At 36.2% G+C, this 14,941-nt stretch overlaps 1 protein-coding gene across 1 annotated transcript; it reads left to right on the forward strand.

The window, feature by feature from the left end:
• The first annotated feature begins 4,355 nt into the window (after positions 1-4,355).
• Positions 4,356-14,723, forward strand: LOC107791405 (cell differentiation protein rcd1-like). Its single transcript, XM_075224428.1, has 9 exons — positions 4,356-4,532; positions 5,954-6,025; positions 7,145-7,234; positions 8,179-8,221; positions 8,853-8,959; positions 9,485-9,589; positions 13,694-13,884; positions 13,988-14,057; positions 14,194-14,723. The coding sequence occupies exons 1-7, from the start codon at positions 4,356-4,358 to the stop codon at positions 13,796-13,798; spliced, it is 699 nt and encodes a 232-aa protein (XP_075080529.1). The 3' UTR covers positions 13,799-13,884; positions 13,988-14,057; positions 14,194-14,723.
• Positions 14,724-14,941: the final 218 nt, after the last annotated feature.

The raw sequence follows: 14,941 nt of genomic DNA on the forward strand, positions 1-14,941 counted from the left end.
AGTTTGAAGCTTTGGGTTTGAGCTTGATTTTGAAATTTCTATAAGGATTTGTGATGGATGTTATTAAAACTTATTAAAAATCGGGCAAATAGTTGAATCTATAGTTGGGGAAGAATGTACTTGTAGTGGAAGGGTTGGTGGTAGTATGGGGTGGTGGAGAAGATGATGGGGTTGGGGAGATTAGGAGGGGGTGGGGCTTTTTCGGTATTTTTTTCTTTGGGAAGATGAGGAGTGGGCGTGGGGGGCAGGGTTTTTTTTTTAGTTTTTTTTCTTCGATTTATGACACGTGTCAGACGCGGATTGGCGCGTGTAATAACAATCTTTAAGCAGATGTGGTCAAACATCGAAGTGGTGTGTAATTGATACACCTTTAAAAGTTTTGGTGTGTAATATTATTTTCGTCATTAACAGATGTGTAAGAGGGATTTAGGGACAAGGTCGATGGGTAAAGTATGTATTTTGCCTATAAAATAATATGTCCAATATTTTCCTTCAAAACAATGAAAGATAAGAAAACACTTGACTACCATAAAAATACACAATCTCAAATATATATAGATATTATCCTACCACCAACGAGGAATCTTAGTAGCTCATTTTATTGGCTATCTCAACTTTTATCTTGTTGATCAGAATTTGATTTCTCACCTTGTAATCTTCTCTCCCATATTCCCTTCCCCTGACCCTATATATAATTCAAAAATGAAAAAAAAAAAATCTATCACCAAAACTGGTAAGTTTACTTATTTTGACCAATTATAATTGAGGATAAAATCCTTTGATCTTTAATCATTGTGTTATTATTTATCCTAAAAACTGATAACAATTGAATTTATACGCGATTTTAAGAATATGTGGATTAGTTCAATACAAGCGATTCTAAGACATTAAATTAAGCAAATAAAAGACGTGATAAATAACCAAACCAATGATAAGAGTGGGTCCGAGCTAGGTTAAGGGCTTAATAGGGGACTTGCCTTCGGTTCCAAGCTTGCATTTATGAAGAACTTTATGAACAAAAACAAGAACTATGAATAACCTTTAGAAACTGAAAGAACAAAAGTATATTGCCTTGGTATGCATGTTACAACGTCTCTAATGAATAGTTAGCTTTTCTTTTATATAGTAGGAGAGTTTTACCCTAAGTACAATTCTAAAAAAGGGTAAAAATCTTTCTTTTCGCTAATCACTGATTCATCACTTATATGGGCCTATCGAGTTTTACGCCGTGACATCCGATTGGGCGCGGATATCACGTCCCTTTGTTAGTTGTGTGCGGTCGTTCGGTAATGCTCTCCGAAGTCTTGGGGACTCGAACGGGACCGGGGGAACGTGGTCCCGATGCCTCCAAGTGCAGGTATTTTGCACGAACTCCGATACGAGTGGTTCCTCACCCTGATATCGATTCCTTACGGTAAACGGGCTCGGTTTTACCCGTATACAGATATCTTCTTGATTAGAACACTGTGATATGGATTTTAACTCCTCCTTGTCTACTCTACATTAAGGGCGTGTTTGGTATGAAGGAAAACATTTTCCGGAAAATGTTTTTCAATTTTCTCATGATTGGCTAGCTTAAATGTTTTGGAAAACATTTTCCTTATGAGCTCATTTTCCTCCAATTTGAGGAAAATGTTTTCTTTATCAAGAGAAGGAAAAACATTTTCCAAAATCCCTTCTCAACCTTCCCCACCCTCACCAACCAACCCCACCCTCTCTCCAAAAAAGTCTTTTTTTTAAAAAAAATCTGTTTTTCTGTTACCACCCACCCTACTATCCCTCCACCCCACCCACCCTACCTCACCCACACTACCCCAACCCCTACCCCACCGCAAAAAAATTATTTTTTTACCTTAATTTTTTTTTTTTGCAATTTCAAATTTCTATTTTTTCATTTTTCTGCACCACCCACCCCAACCCCCCTCACCTGCCCCACGCCCCCACCTGCACAAAAAAATTTACTTTTTTTTGTAATTTAAATTTCTGTATTTTTTGTTTTACTGCCCACGAAAAAAAATATTTTTTAAATATATTTTTCAGTTTTAATTTTTTTATTTATCGGGTTAAAGGTTCAAAATTTTACAAGTTCCAAAATTATGAGTTCGGAGGTTTATGTGTTTGGAAGTTTACAGGTTTAGAAATTATAAAGTTTACGGGTTCAAAATTCTGCGGTTTCGAAAGTTTAGCGGTTCGAAAGTTTATGAAATTTGTTGTTCGGAAGGTTGTTGGTTTGAAAGTTCACGGCTTCATGTTTATTATATCTAAATTATTTATGAATACTCTTGAGAAGTCATTTTCCTTAATTTGCGTACCAAACACCGGAAAATGAATAAGATTACTACTTGTTTTCCAAAAACACATTTTCTTGAAAAATATTTTCCACGGAAAACATTTTCCGCTATACCAAACACACCCTAAATTCCTTTTTTTCCCCTTTTTTTAAATCCTACCTCCTCAACTGACCCCCTATCTCTCAAAGAGTAATAGCGGTTTTCCATTTTTTATGAAAAGTTTTTAGACAATCGTCTAGTATTACTGTTTTACCTTTATACACATTTAACTTCTCATGGTTTGAGATATTACGTTCATTACTTTTATTTTAATTTCCCGTTAATTACACTAACAAAAAAGATAAACTTGCTACGTATATTGTACCATAATTCTCCTTCTGTGATTAATTATCATGTATGTTTTGAGAGAAATACCACCCCCACAGAAGCTAGGCAAGTTTAAAAAAGACTTAGAGCCCGTTTGGCTTAGCTGATAAGCATAGGTGCTGATAAGCACTTTTAAGTGCTGAAACTGATTTAAAAAATAAGCAGTTACGTGTTTGGATGAAAGTGCTGAAATTAATAATAAGCAGCCGAAGAACTGGGTATACGAAGAGTTTTGTTTTAAAAAGAAGTATTTTAGGAATAGAATAGTAAATATTTTGGTCAAACCTAAAGTGCTTATAAACTGAAATTTGATAAGTTGGGGGAGACCAACTTATGACTTATTTTTAGCTTATAAACACTTAACTTATAAGCACTTTTAATTGTACCAAACGTGTAGATAAGCTAAAAAGTACTTATAAGCCAGTTTAACCAGCTTATAAGCTTAGCCAAACACCCTCTTACTCTAGATTTTAGCTCGCGTAACATGTAATTTTTCTAAGTTTACAAAAAGTCAATTTATTAATTATTACTCTATCTTTTTATTATTAAACGCCCATTTACTTAGCATGCGATTTCCTGTCGCATGCACCAGATATGATAAAGAGGGAAGATGCCCATCTTCAAGTAATTAATGCAGATCTTTACATGGAATTCAGATTAATTAGAATACACATTACAAATGCGATGAAGTCGCTTGTTCCAGTTAATTAACTGTATGCGAAATTGTTCTTAGCCTAATTAATGACACAAATGTTTCACCTTTTATCATTTCAAATTTCGCTAGATAAAATGCTTCTCAATTAGCCAATTCAAATAGTCTCAACTAGTAAATACTTATTTTCAATTGAAGTGGACATGCTTTCTTAATAAAGAAAATTTAAGGGAAGGATTGAGTTAAAAAAAATTATCATTCAATAATTAATGACACAAAAATTAAAGTAATCCTTGTATTTTATAAATTGTATCATTTAAAATTAGTTTCATTACAAACACATCAAAATTAAGCTGCTTAATGTAATCTCTAACTCACAAGAAATATGTCTTATAAAGCTCAAAAACATGGACGCAATTTTTTTAGATTATTCTTGTTTGCCATATCTCTTTAATGTCTCATAATTGGAGGCACACTTTTTTTTTTTTTTTAATTTAATGGTATGATATTTGAATTACTGAAGAGAATAAAGCACTTATTACAAGAATGTTACTAAACACATCTAGACTAAAGTTTTACCCATCGAGTTTAACTTTTATACTTTTAATGTGAAAATGATTTATACAAATCAATATATATAAATAGACCTTTATGTTATTGCTCTTTTTCGGATCTGGGCATAGCGGAAACTTTAGTAACGTGTCCTTTTAATATATATAACACTCTTATTATGTCGTCATTTAATTCTTCTTTCTTTTTAAAGTTTTTTTCGAAATTAAACTTTTTTTTTAAGTCTCACTAAAACACTGCTCCTATAATATCGAGATTCTGCATGAAATACACAACCCTTCCGCCCCTCCATTCTCCCCGCTAACTTGGAATCCCAAAGAGCCAAAGCCGTAGACAGCAAGGAAAAACTTTTTGAGAGAATTATCTACTACCCTTTCTCTTTCACTAAAGCAATTTCAAGATTCTCTCCAAGAATTTGAAAGGGCAAGAAAAAGTTGGGTACAGTTGCAAGAGGCTAACCGTACATCTTACTCTGAATGGATAATTTGCCAAAGCCGCCGCCATTGGTGGACCAACTCCGCCGTAGCGCGTTGTTAGTCGCACAGAAGCCTCCTGACTTGCCAACGGCCTCGCCGGAGCAGTTGATAGCGTTGCTTCGCGACAGTAATCTTCGTGAAGCGGTTCTTAGTCGACTCAACATTGTGATCAAACAGGTAAAGTTAATTTTCTTTATTGGTTTTGTGGTACCAAGAAAAAGTACATGTTTTGAGTTTTGAATCCTCAGAAAGCCAAGCGATTTTTCTGGGATTTTTCGTAATGTATGTTGTTTTTGTTGTTCTTTTTTCGGTTGATGGGCAGAGGTGTATCCATATGGGTACTTAGTTATAATGCACCCACTACCTGGCCTTACTATGATACACGTACGGAGTAGTATATTTTTTATAAAATTGTTCAATTACATATATTTATGGAGGTAGAGGCATGCAGAATGTGAATATTATGGATATGGTTCGGTTAGGAATATATTCTACCACAATTTATCCGATTTACTGGGTTCCAAATCTATTATTTGTACTTATTTAGTCAAATTGTTGGGTCTGAGCTAAAATTACTAGGCTTGGATGAACCCCTAATTCATACACTACATTCGGCTCTGAGTCGATGAGAGAGTGATAGCCTAGTGGAAAAGGACCAGAAGTTGGAGGTTCCTCTCCATGAGAGTGAAGAATTAAGAATCAATATTGATGCTTGAAAGGAGGGTTTTCAAAGTGTGGGGTCTTTTTTTTTTGTGTGTGTGTGTGTTTGTGTATACAATATATGTATATGTATGTGTCGAGGCGAAAAATGCATCCACTACCATGTACTATGTATGCTACGGTTGGAGAATGGTGTCTTTTAATGCTGTCACACCCCCTGTATGTAGGAAGGAGCACGTAATGAAAAAAGTACTCTCCAAAGGGATGGCCTAGTGGCCGAGACATGGAAATAACAACCTAGATTTTAGGGTTAAATCCAGCTAGAATACTTGGTGTGAGCCCATCTAGTACTCCAGTTTTGGTGGGCAGAATTACCTTGGCAATGGATGGTGTGTAATTTTGTAGTACATCTATGGTTTAACCCTCGTATGTGTGTGTAATTTTATATGTTGATCACATCAGGATAAATTAGCACCCCATAATATTATAGCAAGTTCTGTAATCAACTAAAAGCACTCCATTAATCTTTTAGTAGATGTAGAAAATAACACCACACCAACTACTATTATGTGGCAATGGCCAATGAGTAAGCACTTAGTATACATATATATTGTTTAAAAATATTCAACTTTTTATAGGTCAAGCAGAACACACTGTCTGATCACACTGGTGGGGAACTGATATAATCCATCTTGATTTCTCCTTACGATATACAACGGATTGGCTTCTTCATTTCTATGATTACTTTCTTAAAAGAACATACTAATAAATTAACTTTGAAGAATGAGCTTAACTTTGATACAGTTCAACATGATAAAAAGACCATCTTGTTTTTGTTTATTTCCAATTATCTTTTGCTTTGTCTCTCATCTATCCTGTCTAACGTGGTAAATTTGGGGAGACAATTCTGAGGTGGTAATTTTATTTTATTTTGTTAGAAACGAGAAATGTGCAGCGATCTGGCTTTGCTGCTGTGGAACTCCTTTAATACCGTGTACATACTTTTACAGGTATACCTCTTTTACATTTTGTCAATCTCTTGTCAACTACACTTCAAATTATACTTAAGCTGGACTTTTAAGTTTTTCACCTGAGCTCTGCTTGCGAAAGGCAAAGTTTCCACATACCATAGGAGGCACATGTAAATTAGAGGTTCTTTTTTTTGGTATTTGAATTCCTCTTCCAAACAATATTGATATTAATAGTAATACAGAAACTGAATTATGCAAAGTTTCCATTCCAAAATATCTAAGTTAGCTTATCAAAGGACAGTTTTTGATTAATTTGTGGATCTTCGTGGTAAGAAGAAACGAACTCACTTAGCACATGCAAACACTTAACAGCAATGCAAAAGTAGAACCTCTTGAATTAAATTTCAGTCTTTGTGAGATGGTTCAACTAGATACTGCTTTATAGCTTGCCAATTTGACAAAAATGGCCAACTACTGTTGTATTCAATATAAGAAAGGGATATGTAAATAACTTGATAGTTTGAGTGTAGTCGATGCTTTCTTGGAGTGGAGGTGGGGGTGGGGCACTTATAAGTTCTTCACTAGGAATAATCTGTGCATTTTATTGCCAGACTCTGAGATTTCTTTAGTGTTGATAGTTACGAGAATTGTAGAAAAGTTTGACTTAAGAAAGGGTTAATTTTGTTAGGTCACCTTTTATATGTGTTATGCTCATGATATTCGTTTGAGTTGCTGCATTGTAAGTTAGCTCTTTGACTGTATTTGGGTTAGTATATTCTAAATTATTTTTCTGGGTGCGTGAAATCTTGAATATAGAATTGATTTAAGGTCCATACGTTCTGGTCATATTGCCATAATAGTAATTTTTTCAAGAGATCTATAAAGCAATTTGATTTGAGATAGATTGGGAACGGTTGCGATTAGCCTTGCACATTGAAATTAAGATTTGAAAATGATAAGTTTTGCTCAAATACATGATTTCATTTCAACGAACCCATATGGAGCCCTTTCTGTAAGCAGCAAAAACAAATATGTGAGGCACTTACTCTGCAGGCAGGACAAGCCATATACATCGAAAGTTATGGCAAAAGATGTAGATGGACCAGGAGTTCTAAATTGCTACAAGTTTTTGGAACCTAACTTTTCTCTTCACTCCAGGAAGTATTAGCAGTGTACCCGAAGTTGTCAACCTCAACATTAACCATGAAGGAATCAACTCGAGTTTGTGATGCTCTTACTTTACTTCAGGTCAACATATACCACTGTACTTCTCCTTGTGCGTTTGCATACAATCTTGGTTTGGCGTGTATCCTTAGCTTCTACATCTTGTACATGCATATCATATTACATATTTTCTATTAGAGCAGGTGAAAGTGCTACTCAACGAGGATAAACTTGCTTTCAACTGCCTTCTTCATGCACTTACTTCAAAACTTGTTCGACTAGAATGGGCTGCATCCTAGATTAGGTTCACGCTTAAATTAAATAATTTGGTAATACAGTCTGGATGTTGCCTTCTTTCTCGTGGTCTCATGATTTTTCAGTGTTACGATGATAAGATGTTATAGCATCAAATCTGTGCTTGAGAGTAAGAATATTTGATGATCATAACCTAGGAATAAAGGTCCTAGTCTTTCCCACTTGAAATGTCCTTAAAACACTGAAGCACCAGAATAAATGGAGAAATCAGTTTATATTTCTCCACAGATATCTCATATTACAATCGCTATTATTAAATGGAGCGCTGTAATATGAGTAGCAAACTGCTTTAATATCTTCGTAGTAACTTCAGTATAGATAATCAAGTCTGATGTTTAAGTAAGTGTTATGTGGAAAGGTAAAACTCATTATCTGTTTTTATACGTAATGTCCATGCAGTGCACTGTTAGAGGCAGTCTAATGCTAGTTGCACTAAATTGGGTTTAAAATGCAGATGAAGGGAAAAATTATCAGAATATAGTCTGTACACAGGATTTTTGTGCATGACTCCACGGAAACTGTATACACGATATATAATTCATAGTAAAAATTTTTCACTGAATAGATAATTCAATAGTCAGTAATGTTCTGGGATCAGGAGGATGAAGTCATAAAATGAATTTGATGGAATCAGATTGTAGTCTACTATTTTCAACACCTTGTGCCTCTTAATGATATGTAACAACCACTCTTTTATGGCTTTATGAGTGCAGTGTATGGCCTCTCACCCAGAAACAAGGAAGGGGCTCGTCAAAGGTAGCGTGGTTCTCTAATGCTTCACACAAAAATGAATATTAAGATATATCCTTGTCAATCTACTTTTATAATATGCAAATGAGTATGCATGTATCTACCAAAACAACAGGTTCAACTTACTAGTTTTCAAATGGACGAGTTTTGCCGTTTTACCTTTTCATCGACCTAAGTGTTGTTACAATGTTATTCGCTTTTTCTTGGCATATCTTCCATTCTCCTTTCTTGCAAATTCAGATTGCGTATAAGAACAAATTCTGCCAACTGCAGTCCTTTTTCTAATTTAAAAGTTTGTTAGTTTATATGGTTTCTGATTTTACTGCATTGCGAACATGAATTGTAAATGTTCAAGCCACTATCATTTTTGTGGTGAGTGTGTACATTGTGCCTGCAAAGACCTTTGGTGAGAAGCATTGTCCATCCGCTGGTCTAGTTATCCTCAGACATTTAATTTGTATTCACTTCTTCAATAGGTTTCATCCTCTGCCTTTTATCCTCCTGGTTTTCTTCATGGATTATGATAGAGCACAAGTAAAAGGAATCATAGACTGATTTCTGAGTTAACTGGAAATTGTTTTCGTCTCCTGTTATTTCAGTAGTAGTTTCTTCTTCTAATACTACTATTTTTATGCAGCCAACATACCATTTTATCTTTACCCATTTCTCAGAGCTTCAGCAAATGAGAAGCCTCTGGAATTTGTGAGGCTTAGCAGCTTGGGTCTTATTGGTTCCCTAGCAAAGGTGATAATATAACCTAAACAATTATTCACATGTTCTGTCCCTACTTCTCATTACATTTCTTTCATTCACTGATTTTTCAAGTTTCTTCAACTTGGACCATATGTTGAGTAACTAAACTATACGTAGTTTAGTCTAGCATGAATAACTGCATTGCATGGATATTATGTTAAAGCAATTTTTCTCTTAGAAAATTAGAAGCTATATTACTGCAGCTATTGTCGCTGTTAATGGAGCAGAACCATGAGTATTTTAATTCCCTTTTACTTGCAACAAACTTATAGATGCATTAATATGGGTCATGGCTCTTCTCCACTTCTATTGTGAAAGTCAATATTTGCATGCAAGTGAATTCCGTCCACATTCTAATCTCATACTAATTAGCAAAATGCCAATCTGATTTCTCTGAAGTATTAACTCTCTGTGATGTATGGACTTTCATATGGTAATGTAAACCATTGATCTTACACTCTATGTAGTTATCCTAAGAAGAACTAATACGATATCTGAATTCACTTTGTTGTGCAGTTTGATGATCCATATGGACCAGAAATTCTTAATTTCTTCCTGGAAACACAACTATTTCCATTGTGCCTGCGCTGCATGGATCAGGGAGATGAACTGTCACGGAAGGTTAGGCCTGCCTTCAATTTCATCTTTTGCAAAAATATTACTTCATTCTCATCTTCTACGAGAGTGATATTCTTATATAACCATAAATATACATGTGAGTTATCATAAAAAATGTTTATACTGTGTTTAACATTCTATGTATGTAGTTCAAACGAAAAAAAAATTGAATTCTGAAGTAAATTAAACGAATTTACAAAGAATGAAAGACCACACTATCTCTGCAAAGCATAGTGCCATCACTCTTGAGGAATTAGATGTCACGATCCGGATTTTCCATCTTCGGGAATCGTGATGACGCCTACTCCTAAAAACTAGGCAAGTCGACAGTTACAGTTTTACCACCATTATTATTAATCAAACCGGAACAGATAATAATGAAAAATAAGATAATTATGAAATTCGGAAGTGATATAACAGTGCCACAACTCAAGTACATAACTACCCCATGGATCTGGTGTCACAATCCACGAACGTCTAAGATTTACTACAAATATAAGTCTAAAAGAAGTACAACTGTTCTCGAAATAGAAGAGACAGAAGAAACTAAAACGGGGAAAGGGAACTTCAGGCTCTGCGAACGCCAACAGATCTACCTTGGTCTCCCTGGACTGAAGGCAGCAACCTCGAATCTACTCACAATATCCGGCACTGAGATCTGCACAGAAGTGCAGAGTGCAGTATCAGTACAACCGACCCCATGTACTGGTAAGTGTCGATCCTAACCTCGGCGAAGTAGTGACGAGGCTAGGACACGACAACCATATAAACATGTGCAGTTAAATCATATACGAACAAAACAATAATAACAAGAAATAACAGATAAAGATGAGAAGGGAACATGCTGCGGGGAATATCAAATTCTAACACTAACTCAATAGAGAAACATAATGAACACCATATTTGTATCACCCTTCGTGCATTAACACTCACTCACGATATCATGCACAACATCACCCTTCGTGCTTTACACTCTTCCTCACCCAAACAATAGAAACAATACATCCCGGCAAGTGAATCAACAATAGAAACAAATACATCCCGGCAAGGGAATCAGCTATAACCAATCTCGTTCCAACAGTTACTTCACAAAATAAATATCAACTTGAGCCAATACTCAACAATGGTCAATTTTCAAGAAATTATCACAAGTCTTGTTCAACAGTGATAATCGTCAATTTAAGCATGGACAATACATAATATGAGTCACAACAATCATGGTATAGGACTCACGGGCATGCTTGACACCAACGTATAGATACTCGTCACCACACCTATATGTCGTACTCAACACTAACACATAGCAAATAAGACCACAACACCTATTCCCTCAAGCTAAGGTTAGACCAAAACTTACCTCGATTCCACGGCCAAAAGTCAAGCCTCAATTACCGTTTTACCTCTCGGTTCCACTTCCAATCCGCTTGTATCTAGTCATAAATCACTTAATAACATAAATGCTAAAGAACTCAATTCCCATGTTTAATTATAGATTTCCCAACATTTTCCCCAAAAAGTCAAAACCCAACCCTGGGCCCACTTGGTCCAAACTCGAAATTTGGATCAAAACCCAATTACCCATTCACCCCCGAGCCCGGATATACAATTGGTCTTGGAATCCGACCTCAATTTGAGGTCTAAATCCCCAAATTTCGAAATTCCTAATTCTACCCAAAAACACCCAATTCCCCCATGAAAATCCCTAGATTCTAGGATGAAATCTTGTAAAAAGAAGTTAAAAGTGAAAGAAATGAGTTTAAAATCACTTACTTATGATTTAGGGAAGAAAGAGTATTTCATAAATCGCCTCTTATGCTATAGGGTTTTGAAAAAATGAAAATGGATGAAAAGTCCCGTTTCTATAGCCCTCACAGATCCTCAAAATGTTGACCGCGAAATAAGGGCCACGGCCGCGAAACTCACCGCTGACAGCAAAATAACGGCCGTGGCCGCGGAAGCTTTGGCCTTGCCCACCGCTGATCGCAAAATCCCACCGCGGTAGCGGAATCCCCCGTGCGGCCGCAAAATTCTACTGCGGACCGCGAAACCCCAGGTTGAGAGACCTAAAATTTTCTGGAACTATTCAACACAGGTCCTTTCTAAGTCTATACACTCCGAAGCCTATCCTTAACTCATCCGAGCACTAACTCACCCGAGCCCTCGGGGCACCAAACCAAACATGCACACAAGTCTAAAAACATTATACAGACTTGCTCGTGCGATCGAATCGCCAAAATAACATCTTAGACAACAAATTTAACACCAAAACTCATGAAATTCTCAAGATAGTTCAAACTTCCTATTTTCTCAACCAAAGGTCCGAATCACGTCAAATTACTTCCGTTTCTCACCAAATCTTACAGATAAGGTTTCAATATTATAACGGACCTATACCCGGCTTCGGAACCAAAATACGGGCCCGATTCCATCAAGTTCCAACACTATTCAATTTTCATGAACTATTATATTTTCAGTTAAACAATTTTCTTCAAAAATTTATTTCTCGGGCTAGGGACCTCGGAATTCGATTCCGAGCATACGCCCAAGTCCCATTTTTTACTACGGACCCTCTGGGACCGTTGGAACACGGGTACGAGTTCGTTTACCCAAAATGTTGACCGAAGTCAACTAAAATCATCTTTTTAAGCCAAAAATCATTATTTCTTAACTTTTTCACACAAAAGCTTTCCGGAAGCTCGTTCGGACTGCGCACGCAAATCGAGGAAGAGGAAAATGAGGTTTTCAAGGCCTCGGAACCCGAATTCGGATTCTAAAACAAAAGATTACCTTTTGGATCATCACATTAGAATGGTAAAATTTCTGCTAAAATGTAATGCATTAACATCCCCGTATCTGATGCCCTTGGCTGTTGAAACAGCTCTACCGAGGTAATTCATTGGCTTTTGCAGCATATTCAGAACAAGACATTTATATTCTTTCATTGTTTTTGGAGTTAGATTCTTGGATAACAACTAAGAAATCAGAATACAGATAGGACTTATCGTTTGAGACATTGTTTTGCATAAGGGAAGAAGTAGCTCTCAAGGCAGTAGCAAGTTCAGTTGCTGATCTCCCATATCATCAAATGTGGATGTTCAGCAGAAGCAGTGTTGCACGTGCAGCTATTGCCTCCTGCTTGAGCTATATTTAATTTTTACATGAATATGTAAAAAATAGAAACTTGATACTAGAGAACAGTGAGAGGATGGGCACAGGTATTTCCCCATAGTGCTCCTGCGCATAGGAAACTCCAAGTTTGAGTCTTCTGCGAAGCGCTGCTAGTCCATTTTTTACTCTCTTTTCTTCCTTTTCTGTTTTTCCGCAGCTGCTCCTTTTTCTGTTTCCTTTTTCTCTCTTACTTCATCTGTCCCGAAGCTAGCTGCAAAATCAAAGTCGACATGTTTCTTGCATTCCTGTTCACCAAATGCCTGTGTCTCATTTCTCACAAATTCCAGGTCAGGCATAGTACAAATTACCTCCTGGTTCACTTTTCCTGTTCTCTTTTCATTCTCCTCTTGTTTTTCTTTTTATTAATATGTTATCCTTCAATTTGTATTCTCTATTAGTACATGATTCTCCAAGAAAAAATATGGGTTTTTACCAACTCTGTATCTCTTCTCCTATAAGTCCAAACAGCTTTGATCTTTAAATTCTTGTTCCGTGATCTGAAGCAATGGAAATTAATCTAGAATTCTATTATCATTTATGCATGCTTTTTATCAATATTTAGAGCATTCATCATAATTTGACTTTTAATATGTGATGTCAATCTACCGAACCTCTCTTTCTTTTTTCGGTTTTATGACCGAATATGCTTCACGAACATAACAGAGTCATTTTAGTATGCTTCTATACAGTAGAAAGTTGGTGATGATCCACCACTGCTTTTGATGATCGTGTCATCATGTATGTAATAACTGGTGGTGGCTTTCTTTTCCACCTGATTATAGCTTCAATAATTTCATGGGGTGTCACTCAGCTTATCTTGATTTGAAATTTTCCACTAACAGTAATAATGGTTTAGCAATTTGTTCTCTCGCATATACTGGTTTTTAATATATTAGTTTTTCGGTGTCATTAAATGAAAAGAGTGTTATGGTTGTACAGGTTGCAACGCTCATAGTTATGAAAATCTTGATGCAAGAGGAAGGGCTGGACTATTGTTGTGCTTTTACTGAACGTTTTCTGGCAGTGGTACAAGCCTTGAGTTGACTAGTTGAAAAACTCTCTGTTAACCCTTGTTTACAGCTGCTAAAGTATGTTGTTCAATGTTATCTAAGTCTTTCGCAAGTATCAAGGTTAGGCGAGTAAACCATTTTTGTCCCTGTTGATGGTTATTTTGTCTCTAATTATCCATTGTATTTTATGCGAATTCTTGTTTGATCTCCCTTCACAATACAGGGTATGTGATGTATTGAGATACAATTTTCCTCCGCAGCTAATTGACAACACTTTTCACATTGTTCTTCGTGTGAGTCTATCAGCTTCTTTCCTCCATGCACTTATAAACTGCTGCAATCTCTCCAGCTAATGTTGCACGTACACTGTTTGAAATTACTGTCACGGCCTCACCTTCATAGTTATTATTTTTGCATATGCCTTTGCAGGAAGATCCATATACTCTAAATATGCTACAGCAAGTATTTTTCAACATAACTTCGCGGGGATCTAGACCGTAATTGCTATGAAGAAGAGTGAAGCATAGACTAGCAGGTACAGATAGCAACAGCATCTAAAAAGTCTTGGATAGGATTTCAACCAACTTGCTTTAGAAAATCCCATCCTTATATACTAGTAGTAGGAAGAGGTAATTTGGGAAAGGGAAGAAGGAGCTTGTTGGGTAACTGATATTGTAATATGCTGCTACAATATTTTAATCCTAGATAGCTTGAAAACTTCTTGAACAGCCTTAAACTAGGAGTAGTAGTTTTGGCCTGGTTGTTTACTACAATTTTGCAGCTCTTTTCACATAAAGTGAAGCCATCCCAGCAGTGGCAGGATGTTCAAATTTAAAAGAAGTGAAAAACATTTTTGACAAAGGGTGTTCAATATGTGTTATATACTTCTAAAACGTAATATTTTACCTATGTACACAGTGCAATTGTTCGATGAAGGGTGGTCAGTTGACCACCCTTATCACCATGTGGCTTCGCCACTGCATCCCAGTCGCTTTCCTTTTCTTTTTGTTGGTTATCAATTGTTATCTAATTCAAATGGCAGCCACCGATTGATAGATCACTAATTGCCAATCATATTTTTTTTACATAATATTGGCATGAGATGAGTTTAAACGGAGCAACATGGCCAGTGAGTATTCTTATAGTCGAACTCAACTTATTTGGCATAGTTGTTGTT

This window comes from Nicotiana tabacum, chromosome 11 (assembly GCF_000715075.1).
Source record: "Nicotiana tabacum cultivar K326 chromosome 11, ASM71507v2, whole genome shotgun sequence".
Classification (NCBI taxonomy): domain Eukaryota; kingdom Viridiplantae; phylum Streptophyta; class Magnoliopsida; order Solanales; family Solanaceae; genus Nicotiana; species Nicotiana tabacum.

What these genes read in the sequence shown, in the direction of transcription:
- LOC107791405 (XM_075224428.1), top strand. Translation starts at nt 4,356, where the DNA reads ATGGATAATTTGCCAAAGCCGCCGCCATTGGTGGACCAACTCCGCCGT. An exon ending in CCGTGTACATACTTTTACAG is followed by an intron (nt 6,026 to 7,144) that starts GTATACCTCTTT and finishes TCTTCACTCCAG; the next exon opens with GAAGTATTAGCAGTGTACCC. An exon ending in ATGCTCTTACTTTACTTCAG is followed by an intron (nt 7,235 to 8,178) that starts GTCAACATATAC and finishes TTATGAGTGCAG; the next exon opens with TGTATGGCCTCTCACCCAGA.